The 27,939-nt window shown below is 39.4% G+C and overlaps 1 protein-coding gene across 1 annotated transcript in view; it reads left to right on the top strand.

Annotated features, from left to right (window-relative positions):
• The first annotated feature begins 12,430 nt into the window (after positions 1-12,430).
• Positions 12,431-27,939, top strand: part of PAH (phenylalanine hydroxylase) — a 62,553-nt gene continuing 47,044 nt past the window's right edge. The window contains exons 1-2 of the mRNA XM_069489962.1: positions 12,431-12,714; positions 18,590-18,697. Of these exons, the coding sequence (XP_069346063.1) occupies positions 12,655-12,714; positions 18,590-18,697 (168 nt within the window). The 5' untranslated portion in view covers positions 12,431-12,654. The remainder of the gene's footprint in view (positions 12,715-18,589; positions 18,698-27,939) is intronic.

Here is a 27,939-nt window from a genome sequence, read left to right as displayed (position 1 = left end):
TAAATATTGCTGCATAAACATTTATTGGATACCTACTACATACAAAGCATGTGGTAGGTTCCAGGATGCAAACATTGAGAAACGAGACATAGTCCCTGTTTTCAAGGAGTTTACATAATATTCCTTTTTTGCAAGAGGGCAAGCAAAAAGGCAATTCTGAATGCAAAACCACTATGTCAACAGTGTACTGAGAGAGACCACCGGTAGGGGCAGCAGACTCCCCTGGGGGAAGCTAGGCAAGGAAATTCAGGGGAGCAGCAATGTTAGAAGAGCTCCCACACAGAAGTCATCAAAGCTTTGCATTAGAAACAATTCATGAAACTTAGATCAATCAGTAAAGATTAATGCTATGTCTCTGTGAGACTCAGGCTAGTCTTTCTACCTAAGAAATCTTCACCTCCCCTTTCTGCTTGGGTATCGTCTTCCTTCCCTAAGCATCATTATCAACCCTGGAGCCAGCCGGGGCACCTGCTGGGCCTCCCACCACACTTGGCCTCTGCCCAGCCTAACACTTGCCCGCCCTGCGGCCATTCCCCTCTCATAGCTTTAAGTTGGGTGTGAGCAGGGCACTTTCTTGTATGGTTCACATAGTACCTGTGTGGGGGAACATCTGAATTTTAGGAACCTGAGGCTTATAAAACTTTGGATCTCTATTTAAGGAAAGGAATACAAAATTTTAAACATAAAATTAGGTAGGAAATGAATATGTCTTTCGAACAGAAATGCCAGGAAATTACACATTATTAAAAGCTGGCAAAATGCCATAAATTCTGGACACATGAACAATATTTTTTAATTAATTACCTAATAAACTTGTACAGTAACTTTTTCTACATTCTTTGGTGCATACTCTTTGATCATCTGATAATTTTTACTGTCATCTTTAGAGAGAATGAAAAGATAATTCATTTTTTTCTGTAACACATGATTGAAATTTTTTATTAGTGATAGTATGGATGCTTAAGGCATATCACATCACACACAAATATACCAGAACTAGCAGTTGTAGAACTGCTGTAGATTTGTGCCATACAAACTCAGGCATTCTGATAAATTGATTCCACACAATTCTCATCAAAAAAGGGAAAAAATTGGTATGTGTTTATAATTGTTTATGTTTGATCATCAAGTATATTCCTGACAAGAAGAGAAATTCTGTTTGGACCAGGGATTGGAGAGAACTGTAACACCATAGCATATGCTCTTAACATGTCTGCTCAATACCTTGGACCCAGGGACTCGGCACAGTGGCCAGCAGGAATGTTCCTGGAACTTTGCCTTCCACTTCAACAACCAGGAAAACAATGGCAGTCGTACCTGACTGTGGTTTAACTATGATACTTTGGCAAATTTTACAAAACTAGATGACGATATATACCCAGCTAAACCCATTTCTAGGGTCCCTCCAAGAGCCTTGGAGCCTAAGTAGATGCAGGACCCTCAAGTTTAAGCTTCATTAACTCCATGATGAATCTGCCGCTGGGGCCTGTGAGTTGGCGGTAAACACATATTGAATCAATAAATGAATAGCGGAAATAAAGGAAAAAGGGCATGGAATTTGGACTCGGATGGCCTGTGTGACTTTGGACAAATCACTCAAGTACTCAGAGTTTATTTCCTCATTTTCAAAATGAGAATAACAATCTATACTTTTACAGATGATGTATTTGAAAATACTCTGTAAATCAAAAAGCAAAATACACATAGAAAAATTGTTTTTAGAAATACAACACATAAAGGCAAATCTAGGTTCTCCTCCCCTAACTTAATATCTCAATGAGTCCTAGTTCCACAAGAATCTTCTCAGTGATTAGCCTGGAGGGACCAGCTCAGATGGGTCTCTGTGGCCCTTCTAGAGCAGGGACGGAACCACAGCTAAGGACGGCATCATCTCCATCTACTTAGGGGTCATCGCAGACCTGTTTCACACGCTCGCCCACCATATCTAAACTGAACCCTTGTTTCAACCTTCTAAATTTTTGTCAAATCTATCCCATCTTCTTCATCTCCACTCTCAGTACCACTTTAGTCCAAGGTGCCATGGCCACTTCTCACCTGGACAACTGCAGTCGCCTCTTAACTGCTCTTGTTCCCCTTCACTACACTCCACCCCACAGCCAGTGGTCTTGTTAAAACACACATCTCAAAGAGCCACCTCTGGCCATGTACTTCAGCGGCTTCCAGCCCTTTCAGGATGGTTTACCATCCTCACCATGGTTTATATGTCAACCCTGCACGGCCTGGCTCTCTCCAGCTCTCCAGCTGCACCTTCAACCATGTTCAACATCGTTTCCACCACATGACGTCTGCTCATGCTGATCCCCCTGCCTGGAAGTTTCCAGAAGGTCCTAGGTTCTTCCCTTGCCCTTTCATCTAGGTATTTTCTACTTCATATCCTTAGATTAAGAAAACTTCCTGGGGAAAAGTTCTTGGAGCATCATGTACATCTCCTTCATAGCACTTGTTACGATTATAAATTTGAATTTATTCTTGTGATTTGATTAACGTTCATTTCCTAAAAGAAACATAAACTCAGGGAGATAGTTGTATCTCTGGAACCTGAACAGTGGCTATCTTATAGCGAGAGCTGAATAAATATTTTTAGATTGTGTGGATAAATCTCACTCATTTCTGTTAATAGTTCCCCAAGTGTCTCCTTAGTTCAGCCAGGTTTTTCCCCAGTGAGACAGACACAGAGAAATGAGAGAAAGAATCATACCCAAGATTAAGTTTGTGTCTTACCAAAAAACTGAGCTCCCCATGGTCTGGTAGACTGAGTGCCTTAGTGTATGTGCCTCCCAGAATTTTTACTAGATGAGTAATGACTGAAGTCATGGAGACTCAAGATTTCAAATGGTCAAATCTACCAAGTCCGGGCAGGGGCCAGGGGTTTCTGAGTGGAAGGTATGTTTAAACCACTCTCCTCTTCTATTAAGCACTTTGTTTCCCTTGAGAGACAAAGTGAAAGAATAATGGGGACTTCTTCCAGCCCTGACATTATCTCAGATCTTTTGCTTTTTATCCCAAAATATCTCAGACTCCTCATGCATACAAGGGGAATGCTAGAACCATATCTCGTTGGACTCTAGAAAGCATTAAGGAAAATAACCTCTGCAATGTGTCTGGTACTGAATACATATTTAAGTGCTGACTTAATTTTTATTTTTTTTTCTCTTCCCAGAGATAATGAACTAGAATAAAGCTGAGTGATATTACATGTATCTCAAACTAGAAACCTAATATAGCTTTGGGCAACTTCTCTAGGCAAACTATTATTTTTTTCTTTACAGCTTTCCATCCTTATAGAGGTGTAAATGAAAAAGTATAAATATGACAAACGACATATCACTCTTAATCCTACAATCTAGACAAAATGCCTCTTCCTGGGTTGGTTTCTTTTCTTTCTTTCTTTCTTTTCTCTCTCTCTTTTTTTTTTTTTTTGTGTGTGTGTGTATGCTTCTTGATGTATTTACATAATGGGGCATACAAGGCTTTATGTCTTATTTTTACCAGTAACTAGTTTAATTGTGTTGATTTTAAGATACCATACTTTTTTATGATTTTTAAAATAATATTTTGTAGCTGCATCTATTATGTGAATGAACTGTAATTAATTTAGTTATTTTCTTATTGTTGAAGATTTCATTTCTCCCCACACTTTGTAGAATAATCTTGCCCCAAACTCTTTTGTGTATATTTTTTTACATTTCTGATCATGCTAATAAGAATTGAGTGTTTAATAAGCATCATGCACTGGGCTTAGTCCTAAGGATTTAGAAATACTAAGATATGGTCTCTGGTCTAGGAGAGACAGAAGAGTGAAAATAAGAACACAGGGGAGTTTGTGAGTTTATGGTGGAAATTTCAAGACATTATCTGAGTCAAGGAAGGGTGGCCACCTCTGACTGCGAGCAGTGAGTCTGAGAAAGCTTTTTGGAAGTGGTGGGACTTGAGTTGACCAATTGAGTACCAACCCTTACTCCCAAGCTTGTCCACTGTGGCAGCTTCCCTAGCTTTGACTGCTGATTTTTCTTCAGACCAAACTTCACACTGCTCTGCTTGGATTTGATGTCCCCTGCTACGTTAACCACTGGCTGAGCCTACTCTGCTCCTATTACTAAGTATCTTCAACTCCTAGTGACATTGTTCGCCTGCCCTCTGAGGCATCTGGCTTCAATCCAGCCCTACTTGTGACTTTGCTGCCATAGTTATAGTTAGTGGGGTGGTGATAAATGTTTAGCAACCCACCCACCATGCCCAACCAAGACAAACAAAAAATGTCTGCTGATTTCCACGGTGTGAGTAGTCACACTGTGATGATGTCACTGAACCCAGAATTGGGAGGAGATGTACTGTGGCATGTTATTATGCAGTATTTCTACCAGACAGCTACAAGGGACATAAAATAACCTTAACAGCATAGATAGTAATAAAATGCAGTAAAATAATTGAAAGAAATGGGTTTTCAGTATTTATTACCTTCATTTTTTAATATAACTTATTTAATTGCAAGTTGACATAATTTAGTTTTTAATTGTGGTTGTGTTCAGCAACACGCTCATGAAATTACTGAATAATCATCTCTGGAGAGTCTGCATGAGCTGTCTCAGCCCACCACTGGTTATGATGAATTAGTCCCCTGCTCACCTTTCCACACTGAGCTCACACCTCTCTTCTCTTCATTCTCTCTACTTCAGCCACAACTGGCTTATGTGTGTTCCTCAGAAAAGTCTCACTTGCTCATACTTTAGATATTTTGTACAGGTGTTCCCTCTATCAGAAACCCTCTTCCCCAAGTTCTTTGCATTTGGCACCTTCCCATAATTCGGCTCACAGCTCCAATGTTACCTTGTTGAATAGATCTTCCCTCAGCACCTAACTTAAACCAGCGCCCTCAAAACTGTCAGTCTCTGACCTCTTTTTAAAACTTTATGTCTGGTTAGTCATTATAAGTACTGAGTTTATCTTGCCATTTTTAGTCTATTTGTTTAATGTTCATGTCCCCTGACAGAATGTGAAATCACTGTGAGTAGTAACCTTGACTATCCTGTCCATTGTGTCTACAACAGTGCCTGCCACATGGTATATCTTCAACAATTATTTATTGAATGAATGAGTGCATGAATGACAACGCTCAGTGATCTCACTCTGATGTTGCCCAGAAGGGACGCTAATGCAATAGCTCCAGAGTCTTGAGATTATCTATATACCTCAGATCAAATACACTTGATTTACTAACTGATTTTATTATGACCCAATGTAATGTCTAAGTTCTGCTAAGAATTCCTGGAATAGCCTGCCTGAAATCTTATTTTGATAAAAACCATGACTTCATACCTTAATGACATTGAGTTTGTGTGGGCATTGGCTGATAGTGATCTTAAGATTTCTGGGTTATCTGTGGGAAAAATTAGCCTAAAAAGAAGGATGCCATGGAAATGAGGTTCTGAAGATGCTCATGAACCAGGCTGACTTTGTAGGGTGGTACTTTCCTTAGTTTTTGCAATGATACATTACATTGTTCTCTAAATTCTGATGAGGAAAAGACTAGTTCTAGGACAAATAAATCCATCTTAAATATCATTCCCATGTCTCTTATATTGTTAGGATCAGATTTAGGTCTCAGTGTCAGAAACTAAGATAGTGACTTTAGACAAAATATTAGTAGAAATTAATTTTTCTCCTGTAACGTCTAAGTCAGGAATCCAAGGCTGCTAGAGTGATGCTTCATAGTCTCAACAACTAGGATACTTCTATCCTGATCTCTTTCTCTCTCTTTTAACTCTGGAAAGCATGGCTCCCATTTCTAAATTTACCTCATAATCCAATCGGGCTGCTCCTGCTCCAGTCCATACTTCTGCATCGCAACCCATAAGAAGGAGAAGATGGAAGGAGAAGCACATGCCTCCTTTAAAGGGCACTTCTTAGGTCATGAGCAGACTACTTCTTCTTGGATTTTCTTTGGTCAAATATTAGATATGTAGCTACACTCACTTGCAAGAAAGGATGGGAAAAGCAGTTATTATTCTGTGAAGCCTTGAACATAGCTAACATTCAAAGTTCCTATTTCCATGAGAGAGAAGGAAAGAAAATTGGCCAACTGGCTGTATATGCCACAGTTCCTTTTCTTTCCTGTCAAGTGGTCAAGCAGCTCTTAGACATCAGTATAACTTCCAGGCAGACTTTCCACACTTCCATGACATTGGCCAGTAAGTCAACAATGAGCCCAAATGGATTTAGGCAGTTTATTGCTCAGGGCACCATAGACAACACAAATTTCATGTTTTCCTTGATTCCCATTGTCCCCCAAATCCCATGGCTGTCAATATAAAGTGGATCCATATGGATGCTGGGAACACAGTGGGTCTGTTTCACAGCTGAGGAACACTGAGCTTGAGACACTCTCATCTTATATAGGGTTAAAAATAACCAACTACCGTTATATATATGTGTGTCATATATATAAATATACAATGTATATATAATCTCTAAGAAATATATATACATTATATATATATACACACACACTCACACAAGAAATAAAGAATACCTACTCTTTGCTAGCATGCATTATCACTTATAAAAATAGATCATATGTTCTTGGCCACAAAGAAATCTTCAATAAACTCCAAAGAATCAAAATAAAGATTGAACTCTTTAACCATAATGTAATACAGCTAAAGATAAAAAGGAAAGGTAAAAATATCCCAAGTACCTTGAATTAAAACAATATATTCCTAAAAACTCTTGGATTATTGAGAAAATTATATTCAAAACTTAGAATGGAACAATAATGAAAACATTAACTGTATCAAAGTAATGGAACACAACTAAAATAGTGCTTAGAAATACATCATTTTCAATGTACTTATTGAGAAACAAATAAGTTGAAAACACATGAGCTAAGTGTTCAACTCAAGAAGTTGGGAAAAACCTAACAAAGCAAACTCAAACAAGGAAATAATAAAGTGGGGAGAAATCAGTGAAACAGAAAACAACACAAACTTTAGAGAAGATAAGTTTTATAAATGCTGATTCTTAATGGAAAAACATCTGGCAAGATGAGAGAAGGTGTAAATAAACAACAGAACAAAATAGAAAAAAACAAATACAGACATATAGAGCTTTAAAAAAAGTTATGAACATTTAATATATTCATTTCATTAAGATCTTGATAGACTGAATTAATATCTGGAAAAATATAAAATAAGAAGAAATAGAAAACAGAATAGACCAATAATAGTGAAATAAATTGAAATATAATCTACGTTTTCATGCCCCTTCCCCAAATTTCAGGACCAGTATACTCACAAGAGGGCCTACCAAATCCTTAACAAACAAATAATTTCTATCTTCATAAGATATTTCAGAAATTATAAAAGCAGAGAAGGCTGCACAATTTCTTGTATAAAGCTACTGTAATCTTGATTTCAAAATGAGGTAATGACAGTACAAGTAATGAAGTTGCAGTTCCATTTCACTAATAAACATAGATGAAAAAATCCTACATAAAATATGAGCTAACCATATCTAATAGTGTACTAAAAATTAATACATCGTGAACAAGTGAAGTTTATCCTAGAGTGCAAGAAAAGTTTAATGTCTGAAAAATCTATCAGTGGAATACACCACATTAATAGACTAAAAGGAATACATCACATAATTTTCTCAGTAAATGCAGAAAAGGCATGTATTAAATTTAACACTTCCTGATAAAAACAAACAAACAGTCTCAGCACACTAGAGACAGAAGGGATTTTATACATTTGATGGTGGTTATTACATCAAAAACTTAAATCAAGCATAATAGTAATGGAGAAATTTTGGCTGTGTTCATAATAAGATTGGGATCCAGCATGTATGCCTACTATTACTGCTACTGCTTATAAAATGCCCTTAGATTAACCAATAAATTCAAAGCTAAACCAATCAAAACTGCAGCTAAAATATGGAAGAAGAAATGTGCATTAATAGGTGAATAAACTTGGGGACAAATAAAAGCTAAAAGGGGGACTTGCCAACCAAATAATAAGATAAACTACCAAACCATACTGTAGTGATAAATGCGGGATGGTTATGACACAAGAAGAGACACACTGGAAAAACCAATGGAATAAAACTAAACATCAGAAACAGACACAGGTGCAGATGAGAGCTTGAGAAACTGTGCATGTGGTACCAAATGTCAAAGAGGCATCTGCTGCCATGCATCTCTGAGAAGGGATCCTTTCATCTTATCTCTCAGAAAACTCTGACATAAACAATGTCAATGAGCAAAAGTCTTTGTACATGGTGTCGACTCACAATGTGGAGGGACAAGAAAAAACAACTGGGTTTTTATAGAGTCCACACACAGAAGAGATGCAGGTAGATTAAAGATCTAGTTGGGAAAGATAAAACTATAATGATGATAGAATAGAGAAGAGGAGACTCTCTTTGTAACTTAGGGGTAAAAAAGGAATTCTTAAACAATATTCCAATAGCACAAACCACAATTTTTTTTTTAAAAAAAGATAGGATTTTATTATATCAGAACTACTTGTTTTTGTCATTGTTTGCTCAAGGAAGGACACCAGTTGGTAGTAAACTGATAGTGATATATTGGGAGATGATATCTTCAGTGACTGAGAAAGGCACAAGGCTAATTGACATTTTTGGCCCTGTGTCTATAATAGACCATATAAATTATTGCTGTAAATCAACAAGACAGGCATCCTAGTAAGAAAATGGGCAAATGATATAATGATGAACTATTCACAGCATAAGAAGTCTAAGATAGGTAAGTGTATAAAGAGATGCTCAAATTCATTAGTTGTAAGAAAAATTCAAATTAAAAACAGCAACAAGGCACCAGTTCATGCTGTTCAGATTGGAAAAAAATTCTGACCTTTGGAGAGTGCTGAGTATTAGGGATACCCAGCAACAGGAACTCTTTTGCCTGCTGGTGGACACATGAGCTGGTATGAGCCACTCTTTAGGGCAATCTGGCAGTACTTTGTGAAATTCAGAATGAGTGGTCCCTATGATTCGGAACCCCAGTCTTCTATCCCAGAAAATTCTCCCCTAGGTCTGTAAGGGGACAAAGATAAGGATGTTTATCATAGCATTGTTTGGAGTGGGGGAGAGTTTAAGACAACCTAGGTGTTCATCACTGGGGAATACAGAAATCAAATATGGTGGGTATACATGGGAATACTCTGCACCATTTAGAAAAACAAAGAACTAGATATATGTTCAGCAACGTCGCTAGATCCTAAGAACACAGTTAATAGAAAAATGTTAGAAACTATGCAACTATGGTACACCTACATACTATACTAAATCTATAGTGCAACATCACATATCCATGAAAAATACATATATGCACAAGCATTTTTATGTATTTTATAAGTCCAAGGCTAAATATCAAACATATTCAAGAATTTGGCTCTGGGGAAAGGCAAATAAAAAGTGACAAATTAAGAAAAAAGAGAATAAATAAATAGAACAAGAGAGGGGTCATGTACGTTTTGATTCTGTGCTGTGAACTCATGGATTATGATTAACTCAACCTTCTGCACATAAGGTTCAACAAAAAGGGATTGGTAAACTTCCAACAGTTGGGAAATATTCAACTGCCAAATCAGTGAAGGTCAGCTCTAAGTTTTCCAAGTACACAACTGCTCATCTTGTGACATGGTGCTCACCTTTGCATGGCCATAAACAATATCTCAGTGACGTACAAACTGAATTTGTGGATGCATCTTTTAGACTTGCACTTTCTCCTCAATTTCCTTGCACCCAGAACAGCTCTCGTTTCAGCAACACGTTGTATTCCATCCAAATCGAACAAGAAGATAGCTTAATATTCATCTACAAAATTTATGGCACAAGCAATCTCACATTAAATGAATTTTTACCTTAGTGCATAAAAAATTCTCTATTTTTTTGCCAGAATAATTTACAGAGTCTCACTCTGTTGCCTGGGCTAGAGTGAGTGCCGTGGCGTCAGCCTAGCTCACAGCAACCTCAAACTCCTGGGATCTAAGCGATCCTACTGTCTCAGCCTCCCGAGTAGCTGGGACTACAGGCATGCACCACCATGCCCGGCTAATTTTTTCTATACATATATTTTAGTTGGCCAGATAATTTCTTTCTATGTTTAGTAGAGACAGGGTCTCACTCTTGCTCAGGCTGGTCTCGAACTCCTGACCTCGAGCTATCCACCCTCCTCGGCCTCCCAGAGTGCTAGGATTACAGGCGTGAGCCACCACGCCCGGCCTCGGAATACTTTTTTTTAAGAGAAGCTATTAGTTTTTGTATTTCTCGGAGGTAGCAAACAATTAAGTGTGCTCTCCTCCCAGCCCAGACCTGGGGCATTTTAATGTGAGATAGGATTAAGAAGTCCATTCTCAGCTGATGAGGGATGAAAAGAGAAGAGCTATCATTTTGTTGGCTCCAAAAATCATGCTGTCTTCATTCAAACAGGAAAGAAAAAGCATTTGAGAGCCAGGGCCTTGGTGGAGGGTGAAACATAGTTTGAATTTGGGCTAATATATTTAAACTTCCTGGGCCTCAATTTACCTATTATGAGATGCATAGGGCATAGGATTGTTGAAAGGAAGAAACGAAACCAGGCAGCTGGAAAGCTTGGCACAGTGTCTACCACACAGTGTGCATACAAATAAGCAGTTTTAATTTATTTTATTTACTGTTTGCTTTTATTTTATTGCATGCCTGTAATATTTCAAGTGCTGTCACATTCATTGCTCTTTTTAGTGCACTAGCAGCATCAAGGGATGAAAGAATGTTTGTAAGGCAATCCAGGGGCTGAGGAAAACAGTGCATTTTACGTCTACTAGAAAAATCCTGGAGTCAGATACAGGATTTTTCCTGAGGACGGAGGTCATGGAGGTCAAGATCTTGGCCATCCATGTTCAGTGACATTGAGCTTCCAACTTACCACAGGAAATATTACTGACGTACCCCAGGTCTCCTTTTGGACAGAAATTGTACTTATTATGTCTGTATTCTTAGCAGACAGTAGAAAGCCTGGCACATTATAGAGGCTCAAGGAATTCTAAACAGCAGCCCTAAAAATCCCCATTTTAAATACAAAAAAAAAAAAAACCTAAGGCATAGACTTGATCAAAGCTACACAACTAATCAATCAGTGGTAGAACAAGGAGTTAATCCACTTGTTTTGGATCCCAAACTTGACATTTTTATTTTTTTGCCTTTGTTTGGCAGATACTTGGTCATTTGGTCAAAAAATAGTGGGAGGAGAGGGGGTGGATTCCCAGCAACGTCTATTATTGGCTTGTTTTCTCACAACCCACTAACCTCTTCTGGGAAGATATTAAGCAGGTGTTCAAGACCTTGAAGCCCCTGGTTTTTCGCATCCTTTCTAAACCTCTAACTTCCCAGTGCTCTTTTATATTTTGTTTTACTTGCTGGCCACTCATGCTTCACCTCTGTTTCCTCAACTGAAAAAAACAAAATGTAGTTGATGACATCTTCCTGCCTGCTTGAAGAAGAAGACCACCCCCAAACACCCGCCAGCTCACTCCTAGCCCACCCCCCTATTTTATTTTCTCCAGAAGACTTAGCCCTGCCTAAACTTATTTATTTGTTTATTTTCTGCCTGCCCATGTGAACGGCAGCGTGACAGCGGAGGCAGAGTCCTCTATTTTATTCACTGCTGTATCTTCAATGCTTCGAACCCCACCTGGCCCACAGTATAGGTCCTCCGTGATTATCTGCAGTCACATTTATGCTGACACACTTTTAAACAATATCTTCCACTTTACTGAGTGTTTATGTGGCAAGAACTGTCCTAAATTTTAATGCATTTCTCCATTCCTATTCGTATTCACATTCTCAAAACATTCCAGCAAGGTGGCTCGACCATCCTCTTTTCTGAGCTCTCAGCGGATATGTAAATACCTGGAGAACACGAGGCTGGATTTAAGCCCCCATCACTCTTACCTTTGCTCTTTAGCTACTGTGCTCAGGATTCACAATGTCCTCTGCCTGTAGTTTTTCTAAAGCCAAAGCACAGCAAGGCAGTTTGCTTAGTGGTTAATATAATAGAAGGCACAAAAGAAAAAGAAAAAAAAAACACGACTGAATGAGGATCCTGACTCTGTCTCAATGGGGGGGGGGGGGGGCGGGCAGGGAGATGGTGCACAGATTATTTTTGGATGCACGGATGGTAATTGCTATCATCAGCCAGTCGCAGGTTTTCTCCAGTTGCAGGGAACCCGCTTCCCAGGCTTCTGAGAGTCCAGAAATGTCAAACCTGTCTAATGCACAGGACATGTGGGGCCCTGAGCTCCCTGGCATCTTCCCATCTTAGGGGCTGGCAGCCAAGTCAGGCCTCTCCCTCCGCCCCACCCTCCTCGGCCCCTCCCCTCCGGCCGGCCAGCCAAGGCAGGTGACTCTGAGCAGGAGGTGGGCTGCCCTCGCTCACTGCGTCAGAACGACACCCACCAGGAGGTTACTGTGGGGCACACGCAGCAGGAGACACCCCTTGGAACCTCTCCTCTCCTCCCTAATGCCGGGTTAAAACCCTCAACCCCACGTGCTGTTTGCAAACCTATCAGCGACTGACGGACTGAAGCCCAGGAGCTAGAAACCTCACTCTAGAGCTGAGACCTCTATCGCCCAGCCAGCATGTCAGCTGTGGTCCTGGAGAACGGAGGCTTTGGCAGGAAACTCTCCGACTTTGGACAGGTGAGCCAGGGCGGGCTTCAGATGCTCAGGTAGGGGAGTTTGGCTCCCTGCGGGGGACAGAGGTCTGAGAAATGTTGGTGTAACTTAGTTTCATAAGCTCACCGAGACGTCCAAATTCATTTGAAGATGATGAGAATGTCTAGCAAGTCAACAGGTAAGACATGTCCTCAACAATTGTTTCCAAGTGGGGTAACATCAGTCCTATGTGGCTTTCAGAGGAAAGAGCACTGCTTTAGGGATTGGAGATCTGGCTTTCAGAGCTGCCATCAACTAGCTGTGTGTCTTTGGGAGAGTCACTGTCCCTCTCTGTTGCCTTTCTCTTCTGTACACTGAAGATTCTGGTCCTTAATGATCTAGGGTAGGAGGTTGGGGTCCTTCTATATCTCTTCTGTGATGCTTATAAAGGGTTCTCAACCTGTATTGAAAAGGCAAAATTGTGAGAAACATCTCACTTTGGGGAAAAGGTGAAGCACGAAGAGGAGTCGGACAGTGACTTACTCAGACCTGGGAAGGGAGAACTAAGCAGAGGGGAAAAGGAACAAGAGGTAGTCCCCTGGGTGTGGATTGTGAAAGAACCCTAAGTTGACTTGGGGATAATGCCCAGGGTGTGTTCCATTCCCCAGGATTTAATGGCGTTCTCTTGAGGTGAATAACTGTAGAATATGTTCTTTAGTTTGACTTATATATTCACGGGAAATCATACTCCTGCACTCTGAGATTCAGATGTGGGAGGTTATCTGAGATGGCAGTCTCCTGTCACTTGTGGGATTAGGGAGAACAATCCTCTGTGTAGAACAGGGAGACTGGGGAGAAGAGGAGGGGGGTGATAAAGTTGATGTAACTAGAGAGACTGCAGAACTTTGGACTGACTTTCTTTGGATCCTAAAGGAAAGATTTCCTGTGCAAATGGTGTGGTGCTGGGGAAACAGAAGAACTTAGTGTTGAAGAGGAACATCGTGGGAGTCAGACAGATCCCAGAACAGATTCCAGGTCCATCCTGCAGTTAGTTGCTGTGCTGCGAGCAGTAGGGCCCCCACGTCCATGGGAGCGGGTTGGGTGCAGCGATCTGGTTAGGGAAGCATGGGGACTTAAAGCTTTGTTTATAGAGCACTTAAGAGGTTGAGAATACACAAATTGCTGCTACCCATGGCTGGGGCACTAGTAAAGAGGAGGGTTTTGAGCATGCCCTGGCACCCCCTCTGCATTGAAAGCAGAGCATTTAACTTTGCAGAGCTTCAGGTTTATTCATTTGAAAAATAGGAATAAAAATATTCATGTCCTAGGGGTGACATGAGAACTAAATAAAGTAGTGCTTATAAAGCTCTTAGCACAATTCCTGGAGCATAAGAGTGTCAATGTGTTGGTCTAGACAGAACTGATTTGTTTGTTTAAAAAACTGCATCTTGAACACTGGCAGGAAGGATGATCAACATGTCAGGCACTGAAGCAGGTAGATCCTATTCATGGAAAAATCTGCTAAATGTGGAGCCAGGAGGCCTGGCTTCTCATCTTTGATATAAAAGTCACTTAATTGGGGTGAGGAGGCTGAGTTTGGCATCTGTAAAATTGGGGTGGAGGATGTTGGACTGGATTCATTTTTAGGACAAATCCTAATTCTTCCAGCTCTGACATTCTGCAAAAGAGACATGCTTAATGCCATCTTAAAGTTCCCAAACCAGATAAATACACACTGGATGGAATCTGGACATAGTGCAGACTGTGGAAAGGAACCACCATTTGATGAGGGCACGTGATATGTCAAGTGCACATACATGCAAAAAAACATGCAAATTCTATAAGAGAGGTTTGGTGCATTCATTCACCCAACAAAGACTTATTGAGCACCTACTGTGTGCCAGGCACAGCAGAGTTTCTGTCCTGGTGAAACACACAGTCTAGTGCTGGAGACAGACAATAAAAAACTAACAAAATGAACATGTAATATAATTTCCTATAGGTAAATGCTGTGAAGAAAAATAGAGCAGGGTTGTGGGATAGAAGAAGAGAGGAACATAGAAATCATAGCTAAGAACAGTGAAGCCAGTGTTCAGACCTAGATCTGACTCCAACCATGTACCTTTCTCTACTATGATACTTTCTCCTGTAGATAAATGCTGAATATAGAGATACGCTGCATCCATGGCAGGAGGTCTGCGTCTTGTTTTCAGTAGTCTTACACTGTGGGGGGTGTGTGTGCGTGTGCGTGTGTGTACTCACACATGCAAATACATACCTCCTACCGTGACCCCAAAAAGCACTAAGATTAAAAGTTAGTACCCTTGGAATATCTTTATCAAAATGTGTTGCTTGTATATTTGTACACTGCTTTTTTCCAAAGATAACATTTGTTACACACATTTATACATTTGTTATATAAAACCAAACAGAATATATTTCTATTGTTGAATGTATTGTTCAGTGATCAAAATTTTTTCCTTCCTCATTCCTAGAAAAGATCTTTCTTCCTACCCTATTTCTACCTAATAGTTTCTGAGCTACTTTTCTCTGTCTTTTGCCCATCCCGTGTATACCTGTGTTTGTGAGTCAACTCACATGTCCTGGTTGAGTCTGTCATTAGGAGGCAGAATGGACTTTGGAGTTGTTGCATCTGTGTTCAAGTCCAGACTCCACCACTCATTAGCTAGGTGTTCTTGGACAAGCCACTTAATCTTGTTGAGTCTATCTCTTCATTTGCAAAATAACAGCACCTACCTCATGGGGCTATTGTGAAAACTAAATGGGTGACATGTAAACCCTTAAAATAATGCTAGTTGCTGCCAATGATGATGTTTAATTAACTGTGAAAAGTACCAAGAATGGCTCCTGGCACACAGTGCATACTCACTCAGGCAATGTCAGACCCTAGTATTTATACTAATAACAGCAAAGAGTGGTGCCTTATCATATAGTAAATATGAATTTTCAGATACATTTGGGGAAAATTATAATAAAAATTGGCTGTATATTTATTAAGGGCTTCAAAACTTTCTGTGGTTAAGAATCATCTGGGATGGCTTTGAGGTTGAAGATTCTAAGACCCTACTGCAACTATTCTAATTTGATAGGTTTGGGTGAGGCCCAGGGGCCTGCTTTATAAGAAAGACTCACCGAGTAATTTTGGAATGGAGATTGAAGGAACTCCCTGAGAAGCATCGACTTAGAAAGGGTATGGGGAGAACGCAGCAAGTGAAAGGAGCTGGGCGTGGCTGAAATGCAGGCTCTTAGGCATGGTGTTGAGTAACTGGTGACTGGACCAAAGTAAATGTTTTATTTCACAAGAAACAGAAGCCTAAATCCCCACATTATGCCCATAGCAAATGGAATCAGGTAGAACAACTGATAAGTGGGAGCCCGAGTTCTTGACACACCTCCACTACCGGTATGAAATCAGGTGAGGCATTTTCGCTCTTTAGTCCTAAGTTTCCCCATCTGTGAGACATGGAAGTTGAGCTGGGTGAACTCTAAGGACAAACCTCCGTCTGTGAATCAGTTGCTATCCAGTCCCACTTGAGTATCAGAAGCCGAATGAAACGCGTGGACAAAAGAGGACTGTGCACACGGCTGAGGGGCACCCAGGTTTTCTGAGAGAGGTGAGCCCCAAGAGAGCCTCTGAAGGAGGCTGAGATACTGGAAAGGGGGATTCAGTGATTTACTCTAATGAGGGGTTGAAAAGGCAAGGAAGGAACCAGTTTGACAGGGGGGGAGGTTCCTGTGGGTGGGCCACTGGAGGTGAGGTACAGGGAGACTGTTGAACGTCAGCCAGAGGCATTTTAACCTGATGGCCATGGGGAGGGAGCCTTGAAAGAATTCTGAGTAGAAGGAGGACACGAACAAAATTCTGCTAGGGCTGGATCAATGCAGCTCACTAAGAGCTGGATTCAGGTGATGGCAGACCTGACACCAACAGTCATCTCCGGAGAGGGTCAGATTGGACTTGGTGATTGGCTGGACACACAGAGGAGTGGGGTGGGGGTGGGGCGACTGAGTTTCAAGCATGAGTGCATTCAAGTTTGAATTGCCCTAGTCAAAGGTGGCATCTGTGTCAGGAATATATTACTTTTCTTGGAGGCCAACAGGAGAAAAGGATTCTGCCAAATAAACTACAATAGAAACAAGGAAAATCTTTGTTATTTCAAGGAAACCAGAAAGGACGAAGAGCTCAGTGTTCTCTGGAAGGAAGAAAGAGACTAAAGTCAGAGACTCATCTGCACCTCTTTTACAGGGTTTAAAAGAGGGAGAAGGGGAGACTCTGCAAGAGGTTGTGATTCATAGACATACGCAGGGCTCAAATGGCCTGGGTTCAGAGCCCAGCTGCACTGCTAATTACATAGTTATGAGCAAGTTATTTAACCTCTCTAAGCCTTAATTTTGTCATCAATAAAAGGGGACGGTTGGTGCATAATAAAACCTACCTCTAGATTGTTACAAAAATCAAATGAGATAATCCAAATCAACTGCTTATTATAATACCTGGGACATTATAGGCTCTTAATAAATGGTACATTAACAAAATTTTTTGAGGGTAACATCAAGATCCAAATAGGGATATTTTATAGTTCAGTCTTCCAATTCATCTCAAGCTCTCTATAATCACACTTGCTGATAAATTTGCTTTTTCACCACACCCCTATATTCATGTGAGGTTCTGGGAAAATCCTGAATTTTCTGAATTGAAAGAATTTTGTCCTATGGTCATCAGTATTCATGCAGAACTTATTATTCTGAGTCATGGATAAAAATCTGCCCAACACAGCCTTCTCTCATGGAGATGATGCAACATCCATCCCATTAGGTTCATTAATAGACTTACAATAGAGTAATTGTTCTGCACATTTTTTTTTCTTCCCAGTTTTAGGTACATGCTGTTGTCGTTGGACACACATAGAATTTTATATATTACTTTAAAACTTAGGCAAATGTTTTGGCAAACTCTGGAAGGTGAACCCTAATCCCACCTTAGTTTGCTGTCACATGCACGTAGTAAGTGTTAGACCCTGGACATTCTTTGCTATTTAGTTTAAGACATCCATCTTCTGATAGGCTACTGGTATGCTTTTATGTGTTTTGTGACTTTGTTCAGCAATTGGATATTGCAGATTCCAGCATATGGGAATAAGTTAATGCTTCTCAGGTTATTCTTGTGTACCTATAATATCTCCACCATTTTATATACTTTTAATATTCTATTGTAATAGTCTATTAAACATTTAAACATATCTTTTTCTTTCTTTCATCATCTGAATACTATATTTTGACAGGGCTTATTATTATAATGATTTTACAGATGAGGAAACTAAGAAGGCTTAGCGATTTGCCCAAAATGATCCAGCTGGGAAATGAAAGAGAGGAAATTTCAACCCAGTTCCATGGACTTCAAAGCCTGAGCATGTGTATTTGTAGTACTTTCCACACGGTATTTCTCAAAGTTTTCCTGGGACATTTTAAGTACCATGTCATATCACCTCCAAGGATCTTTTGATTTAATGTGTATGTGTCTTTTGAGTCAAACTGTGAGCTCCTAAATGACAGGGTATTGTCTTGTTCATCCTTGTATTTCGTGGAGCCTGAGTAGTGCCTGGCACTTGGTGTACATTAAAAGGTATTAAATTTATAGGGTTGACTGGTGACATCAGTGAATAATCAAAGCTTCCTTGAGTTGAAAGCTGACCCAGTAGCATCACTGATCACTTTGTTGCCCTTGACTTGCTTATTTTCCACCACACTATATACTTCTGTATAGAGTATATGTGGTTCATTGTATTTCCAAGGCTTAACTAGAAGAAAGAGTTCACGCTTGCCTCCTCCTTGGAGGTTTAATGGGAATGAATTGCTAAACCGTGGAAAATATTTTAACCAAATGCATCTTATCCTGTAGGAAACGAGCTATATTGAAGACAACTCCAATCAAAATGGTGCTGTATCACTGATCTTCTCGCTCAAAGAAGAAGTTGGTGCACTGGCTAAAGTCTTGCGCTTATTTGAGGTAAATGCTTTATTCGTGTTTGTCTTGGACAGTGGCGTAGCAAATGTGCATGTTGTTTTCTAGTTACATGCAATGAAAGGAACACAGGATCTGAAACTGGGAGACTTGATTCTCAGCTCAAGCTCTTACATTAACCAACTGTGTGACCTTAGCTGAGTCGTTCAATCTCTCTGAGCTTCAGTTTCTCCATTAATAATATGGTGCTGATTATACATGCCTTATTCATGTCAGCAGGGGTTTTGTGATGAAATCACGTGCTCTGTAAAATGCCTGAATACATGTTGCATAGTATCATAAAGATGAGACAAAATGGAAATGAAAGAACCATTAATTCTTTCATTCACTAAATTAGTATTGTCTTCTCTGTCTAGGCATGAGGTAACAAACAAGACACCATCCCTTTCTTCAAGCAGCTTAACCTCAGACTATGTTCTAGAAAATAGCTAATGTTCTTCAAAACACTGGTACATGTCTTATGATTAAAGTGGTTCCGTGGTAAATACATTTAGGAAACTTGGGGCCATATCATTTTGTCAGATTTCTTTATTGTAGGGGTTTTAGAGTCTATAAAACTCTAATGTATACTAGGTCATTCGAAAAAGGAAATTATGTACCATTTTCTAAGCTTATTTGACTGTGAACCCTTTTAATTTTAAGAACATTTTATTAACCTTGAAACAGAGTTTAGGAAATGCTGCTTTTGGCTTTAGCCAGGCATCCAAACTTCATATAACTCCAAATAGATTTCCTCATCCAGATTCCTCCCAAGTACTTTTCTAATGTTTTAGCTGGGATTTTTCCTACCTGAGGATGCATTGCTTTTCACTCATTTTTCTGTGACCACTCTAGCTGATTGGAGGACAGGGGTAGCCTGGTGGTCAGGGCTGTGCACACAGCACTCAATGTGTTTGGTCACGAATTCAACAAATCCTTTTTGGATGTGGCTGAATATAATGACATATCTGGTAGAAACCTATGATGTTCTCAGGACTATGGGAAGGGAGCAAAGATGAGGAATATATACAGTTGGAACGAAGAGAAACTTTCTCCTTTAGGATCTAGCAAGGAGAGCAAGCACTCTGAGTAGATGGGGAGCAGGGGTGGGAGGTGGAGGGGACATGAGATGGTCTTTCAGTGACCATACTTTGCAGACACAATCTCACTAAATCTTAGGAAACTAGCATGAGGTAGGGGCTATTTCTATTCCTACGTTTCAGAGAAAGAAACAGAGGCTTAGTTAAGTTAAATAAACTTGCCCAAGGTCACATAGCTAGTAAATACTGGAGATATTATCTGACCTCAGGCATTCTGACCCCAGACCCTACACTCTTAACTGCTATTTGGTACTTCCCCAGCCAGGACTGGCTTCACAGCTTGCAGGGCCCAGTGCAAAATGAAAATGCAGGGTCTCTTCTTCAAATAACAGGAGACAAGTGCTATTAAAAGTACTAAGACATACAACTTTGTATTTTCTTTTGCAGTCTCTCTCTTGTCCTGTCGTGGTGCTTTTGGTTTGCTATTTTTGTTTACCCCTCCCTTGGGCACTGTGGCCTGCTGGCTGCTGCATTCCCCCTTCTGCCCCCACTGGACTGACAGCCATGCTCCCATCAAGGGCGGGGAAATCCATCTCCCATTTCCATGGGCCTGCTGTACCAACCCAGAGTGACAAGTACGCCCCCTCCCTAAGAGATTGCAACTTCTGGGTGGAGGGTAGAAGAGAGGCTCTCCCACGGCCAAGTCACCCACCAAATCCCCAGTGGGGGAGGGTGGCCGCAGAATATGGGCCTCCCCTCCCCTCGACTGGTCACAACTCTGGGCAGAGGGCAGCAGCAGTGGTGAGGGGAGGCCAGAGAGGGGGAGGCTGGGTGGGCCCAGAGTGCAGGAATCTGGGAGGAAGTCCCCTAGAACCCCTGCCGGGGGGTAGAGGACAGAAGGTGGGATTGCACGTGAGCTAAGGCTCCAAGCAGCCAGCACACGCTTCATTGTCCCATTGGACTTTGCTTACCAAACACAAATTCAAAAACACATTATTAAGAATTTCGAGAGAGCTACAAAAAGCATGAAACCCCAAGTGTGATCCTTGTGGGACGGCACTGGTCGCACACCCGGGAAGCCGGCCTTCCTTGAATGAATTATTAATGCTATCTTCTCAGAGTTCCCAAAAATCTTTTTACTTTTAACTGCAGCACATATTTGCCTTGTTCAGTGAATACATTTTTGTCTGGCCCCGAGGATGGTTTCTTCAGGAACGGAACCTTATCTCAGTCATCTCTGTAATCCTCAACAGACTCAGAGTTTTATGTATAGTAAGTGTTCAATTAAGAATGAAATTGAAGTTAAATAGGAGCAAAGGACATTACAATCTTTTTACTCTTCTGCCCTGGATTTTAAGAAGGAATATATTTTACCCCATTTATTTTTACCCTGTGTTCTTTAATAAAATTAAATCGAGTGATTGAACCCATGAATAAACGGAGAAAAGACAGATCTCTCATTTTGAAGAATTCCAAATAATTCAAGTAGGGACTCCATCCTCAAAGAGGAAGAACATAACTCTTAAAGTGTGGGCTTTGCGTAGTGACTTCCTTCCAAAGAGTATGGTATGAAAGGGGGAAAAGAGTAACTTTACACTGGAGAAATATGACAAACACACCCCAGCCAGGCGACCAAGGTCAGCATCCTCAAAAAAGAAGCCCAATATAATAGTAAAACAGACATTATTTTAATAGTAGAGAAAGAAAAATCAGTGTCATCAGTGATAAGTCATGTTGATAGTACGTACCCTTGGATGTAATGAAAATGACACTTTACCTCTGTGGTCTTCCTCCTCCAAACCCATAACCCCAGTCTAACTAGGAGAAAAAAAAATCAGATGAATCCTAATCAAGGCACATGACACAAAATGCCTGACCAGTACTGCTTAAAATTCTCAAGGTCATCAAAAATAAGGAATATCTTGTCACAGCCAAGAGGAAAGCTGTGACATGAAGACTGAATATAATGTGGTATCTTGAATGGGATCCTAGAACAGACAAAGGATATTAGATGCAAATTGAAGAAATTTGAATAAAGTATGGCCTTTAGTTTATAATAATGCATCAATATCGGTTCACTAATTGTAACTCATGTTCCACTCTCACATAAGATGTTCATAATCGGGGAAACTGGGTCTGGGGCTTGTGTGAACTCTGTACTGTCATTTCAGTTGTTCCATAAATCTAAAATTATTCTAAAATAAAGTCTATTAAAAATAAATCTATGTATCCAAAGTGGGGGAAGTGTATGTCTGGTTGAGAGCAAGCAATGTGTGCTGAGAAGACAGCACTTTCTAAGTGACAAACTGATCCTGAGAAAGAATATATCTGTAAAATGCTGCTACATAATTTTTAGCCTTTGTATTAGACAGCAGTCAATGTTTTCTTTCCTTGAGAGTTTGCCCCTTAGGACTAAGTCAGAGTTAATAGATTAAATAGTAATAAATGAACAGGATGTTTTCAACCTAATAAATAAACCATAAGTAACTAAATTATCAGAACTGGCTGGAATGCACTCAAGAACTGTGTGTGTGTGTGTGTGTGTGTGTGTGTCAGTGTGTACAAGCACATACTCTGGGTGAACTCTTTGAAGCATTATCCAAAATCTCAACTGCACAGATCACTAAATGATGTTATTAAACCTGTTTTACAGAGGAGAAAACAGAAGTCACTGGGTGATTGGTGAAGAGTTGTTAGTGTGTTCTGGGTTTTTTTTCCCCAAACATATTTCAGAAGTTGTTCTAAAAATCATGTAAGCCAGCATAACTTCTCATCTTATTAACAACCTGGCAAAATGCAGAGGCAAGTCACCATCATTCAAAGGGAGAGAATCAGATTCTAGTATTTGTGGGACTGCATTATGTGATAAGCCAGGCACATATGATTCCTGATTTGATCCTCATTGAACTCAGTGGAGAAGGCAGTACTCTCACTTTACAGATGAGGAAGCGGAGGTTCTGAGAGGCTGAGTAACCTGCTCAAGATCACACAGCTAATGTACTGTGGAAACAGGCTTGGCCCCTGGCTCTCAGGGTTCCAAAGCCCATGATGTCTCTATTACACCCCACACCTCTGGCAAATGCAGCATTCCCTGCGCATCTGAATCACTTCTGGAGGGTTTTTTTTTTTTTTTTTTAATGCAAATATCCTGGTCCCAGTGTCCTACTCTTGCGGGCAGGAGGTGGGAATATCTGTCTCTGGATATTTTTTCTTTCTTTCTTTCTTTCTTGCAAATTGAAAAATGCATCAAAGTACAAGAAAATTAACTACTAATATTCCCACCACTCATTATCCACCACTGTTAACATTTTGACATATTCACTTTCAACCTTTTCATGTGTGATTAAGGTTTCAAAAATTACAGATTAACATACTGTTCTTTAAGGAAAAAAATCATACATTAAAGATAAAGCTATAGTCCTTTCTAATCTCCTCTCAATCCTGGTCATCCTAAAAACGTCCTGGCCAAGGCAACATTATTTTGAGCTTAGTGTGTCTCCTTCCAGTCCTTTGAAAAATAATGTTGATGTTGACAGCTGTCATGCTGTGCACATTGCTCTGCAACCTCTTTGAGTCAGCACAGTGAAGCAGTCAAGAGGGTAGACTTGGAACACACAGGGCTGTGGCTTGTAGAGAGTTGCTTGACTTCTCTGTGCCTTAGCTATAAAATTGGAATAATAGTAGTGCCTGCTTCATAGGGTAGTTCTGAAGATTAAATGACTTAATGCAGGTAAAACCCTCAGAATAGTTACTTATTAACTGTTCAGTAAGAATTACTGTATATTTTGTAAATGCAACCTCTTTGAAATATATACATGCCGATGATACATATGATCAAGTTTGCAACTTTTAACTTCTGAAATGCAGTTCTTAATATGTGCATACTACATTTTAGTTATCCATCCCCCTATTTTTGGTATCCATGGTGTTTCTATTTTCTGCAGTCACAGACAATTCTGCAGTACTTATTTTGTTCAATATTTTTGGTTATGTAACATGCAAATATTTCTCTAGGGCACATATCTAGAAGTGGAATTGCTGGTCTTAGAATATGGGCATTTTTAATTTTAACGGAAACTACTAAGTTATTCTCCAAATGTTCTGTAATAATTTATACTCCCAGTAGTTCAGTATGGGAATACTCATTTCTCTATAACTTTAAGAATACTTGCCTATTATTGCTTTTTAATCTTGGACAATATAATGGGTGAAACATGGTAATTTATTGACTTAATGTTCATTTCCTTGATTAGTAGTAAGATGAAGATGTCTTCATCTTTCATGACATTATAATTTTTTTCTTTTTGTAAATTGTGAATTGTCCACACACTGCCATTTTTTTCTGTTGCAATTTTGTCTTTTACTTACTGATTTCTTGACATTTTATATAATCTGAATACCATTAGATGTGTGACAAATATTTTCTTTCAGTCTTTTTCATTTTACTTGGATTTATGATATCATTTGCCACACTGATTAATCAGGATTTTATGCTGCTATCTTTTATGCATAAATTAATTATTAGACAAATCTTGAAATTATTTTTGAAAAATTTAACTCTAAACTTTTCTTGCCTTTTCCTAGATGTTACCTTGGAGTAGTATCAAGAGTTCTTTCTTTATCTCACACCAAAGATGTAGTGAGTGTGTATGTGTCAATTTATAAACCTGCATAGACCTCTGGTTGAAAAATATAAATTCATTTACTAAAACTATGATCCTATTCAGGCTTGGAGATTAATTTCTAACGCCTTTCTTAGCAATCAAAATTATTGGTTTCTAAGGATCCATACTGGTAAGCTGGAAAAAATCCCAAAAAGGAAATTGCATGCCATACTAGAAGGTTAATTATTAACAAATTGATTCAAATCGAAAAGAAATGGTTGAAACAATTCAATTGGATGTTCATTATATAATTAACCAGAAATTTCACTCTTATAAGGCTTTTGGCAAAAAAATAGATGTTACACATAATCCCATCGTAACCCATTTTGATGCAATTTATTATAGTCTTTTTACTTTTTTAGTCTGGTCATAATTTTTTTAAACATGTTTTAGTGATTACATATCTATATCTATTGTAAATATTTTCCCAAGTGATTACCATTATATCCCTTTAATACATAAAGTTAATTTTTCATTATAAAAGTAGTATTTGTTGTTTTTAGAAAAGTCGAACTATGATAAAAATAAAAATAGAAAGAAAGAAACAAAACCACCCCTAAGCCCATCATCTAGAGACCACCAGTGTGAGTGAATATATCTTGAAGTGATTACCAAGCCTTCATTTTAGGTATGTTGTTCTTACTTGCTTTTTAATGATTGCATAATCTTCCACTGAGTGATGATACTACAATCCACTTAATCATTCCCCCGTTGTGAGGGTTTAGTTTGCTTAGAAATTTTAGTGAAAAACTTTGCGATTTTTTTCCCATAAGTTAGATCTCTAGTATTAGAAAACTGAGTCATGGGGCATAAATTGTTTTATTGTTTTACGGTTGGTTATGCACAAAGGGAGAATCTTCTCTGTGAAAGTGGCTGCTTCAAGTGGAGGGGATGGGGTGGGGGTGAGCACTGCTCTCCTGAGGTCTGCCTTCCAACACTTCTTCCTCTCTGTGCACCCACCCCCGCCTCTCCCTCGTCCCCTCCCACCTTCCCAAACTCTTCCACAAATAAGTGTGCCAGAGGTGTGTCCATGCTTGGCTTTGCTGTGTTCTCTGCTCTACACAAAACAGGGATTGGTTATCTCTTCTTTTGAAGTTTCAACCTAGGTAAATAGCAGGTGAAACCCACCCATTCTCTTTAGTCCTGAGCCAAGAAGGGTGACCTTGCTCTTTGCTTTGTTTAGGAAATAACCTCTGTTTGCCAGAGGAAGCCTCAGGGCTACTGCTATCTCTCTGGCCTCCCCTCCTCCCCATTCTCTCTCCAGCTGGGGCCCTCCTGTTGGTTTACCTGGCCACAGCTGTCAGGGGTGTGCTCTCTGCAGCTAGAGCCACAGATAATGGCTGCGTCCTGTGCCCTCAGGCATCACAGAGAAGAACCAACAGGAAGAGCATCTGTTTGAGGTTACTTGTATTTACTATACCCCGTGGTTTTAATTTTTTGTGTTTGGCTTAATAGCCATAATCGTAATAAATTGACATTTGTGGAGTGCTCACTGTATCCATGGTAGGAAAGGCAGTGTGATTAGGAAACCATTGACTCTGAGATTAGAAAAAACATACCTCCCTTTCCTGCTACTTACAGCAAAGTACCTTCATCTTGGATTTTATTTTTTATGTACTCCATAACCTCCTCAAAGCATTGTTGATCTGATCACAGAAAAAAAAAATTCTATGCTATAAAGTGATATTTTCATGTGAAAAAATATTACTGTAATTATACATGTTCTCTTCAACCTTATACCATTAACAATCAAGGCAAAAGATACACCTCTTCAACTACAAGATTGGTGAATTTCATTTTTTGAAATTTCAGAGTTATTCAAATTACTGTATTTTCAGGATACTTTCTCCATTTAAGTATTGGGGTAATCCCTACTGTTTGTTTTAATCACGTGTAGACAACACTCCTTGGTTTCTTGGTAATGAACAACACTACCAATGAAATCGCAGACGTTTTGAATAAGTAGCAGACGATTTGTCAATTATTTACATTTGAGGGCCAACTTAAGCAAATAACTATTTTTTTTTTTTTTTGGTGATAAAAGCCATAAGCCTAACATATCACCATCTAAAGACATTGGAGTTGAGTGGCTGTTGTAAGTAATCATATTTTTGCATTTTTATGGCACTTAATAAAAGCTCTTTGCTTCCCAGCTCTTTGCATGAATGTGGGAGTCGGGTGTTTTGACATGTAGTGCCTATTTCCAGCAGGGAAACACTGATTGATTACTGCAAGTTGACTTCGTTGTGTTGGGAGTTCAGTGTGCTTTACTAGACTCTGCCAAGTTCTGCTGCTGACCAACGTTCATTTTTTAGTCCATTTTTGTTTCTGAACCAGTTTAAAGAGTCCAGGTTTTGCAAGAAAATGGAGGCATCTCACAATGAGAAATGTGCCGCAGTCCTCTGCAGCCCTCCCCTTTCTTAGAAAGGGATAATCCAGATGTGAATAAGACTTTTGAATCAGCCAGCCTCATTTTGGTTTTTTTTTAGGGAGTGAATTTGGACACATTGCACAACCTACCTTGTGCTTCATCTTTCTGTCTGGTGATTTTGCAACTAGCACTCAGTAGATGCCATAATAAACCAGAAAAGCCCAGGGAACTTCATTCTAAAATTAGGCAGCGCTTGAGATGTACCAGGGAAACCTTGATACTCAGGCAGTGATGAGGAAGAAGTTATTGCCTTTTTCTGAGAACACATTGAAGCTATCCTTCCTTAAAAACTCTAAGACTGTTTACATTTTTTATTTTCCATCATTTTTTGGGAGCATTTAAAAAATTATTTTTACATGGAGGTGTTTAAGAATAGTCAAGGATAAATGTTAATTTGAAAAAAATTATATATAACAGAATTAACATCAATATATAAACAATTATTACTAATTAAAAATGCTCTATTGTAGGAAAATGACATAAATTGGTAATTCATAAAAGAAGAAATACAATTGGCCACTAAACCCAGGAAAAATATTTAGACTCATCAGTAATTAAATAAAAAATTGAGCCAATGAGTTATGAGCTATTAGGTCAAGAATATTGAAAATCCTGAAAGTTGGTATAGGTGAGAAGTATACCTATTCTCTCGTGGAAATGTAGAATAGATGAGTACAGGCTTTCTGGAGGGCAATGGAACAATATATAAACAATCTTTAAAGGGTAAATACTTTATGATTCAAAAATTTGGCCCCTAGGCATTTACGCTGAGAAATCAGTTAGGTAAGTAGGCAAAAATGTATTTATAATGCTCTCCATCATTTCTAGTTGCAAAAATAAGAAGCAACTCACATGCCCATCGCTGGAGCATTGATTAAAGAATTTATGACCACATCTGTACAATAGACCATCAGACAACCATTAACAATGGTGTGATGGAGGTAGGAGTGGCTAATGTCTAAATGGGGATATCTTATTCATCTTTGCATTACATTAGTACCTAGGTTGGCCCACAAAATTTGATTTAAACAAGAGACTCTCCAGGGAGGTGTGAGATGCCCTCTTCTTCCTCTTGGATTTCTGAGACCTTCTTTATTCAGCCACATTATAAAT

The sequence above is a fragment of the Eulemur rufifrons genome, chromosome 16 (assembly GCF_041146395.1).
Source record: "Eulemur rufifrons isolate Redbay chromosome 16, OSU_ERuf_1, whole genome shotgun sequence".
NCBI lineage: Eukaryota > Metazoa > Chordata > Mammalia > Primates > Lemuridae > Eulemur > Eulemur rufifrons.
Note: the sequence above shows the minus strand (reverse complement) of the source record. Positions and strands in the feature narration are given on the sequence as shown.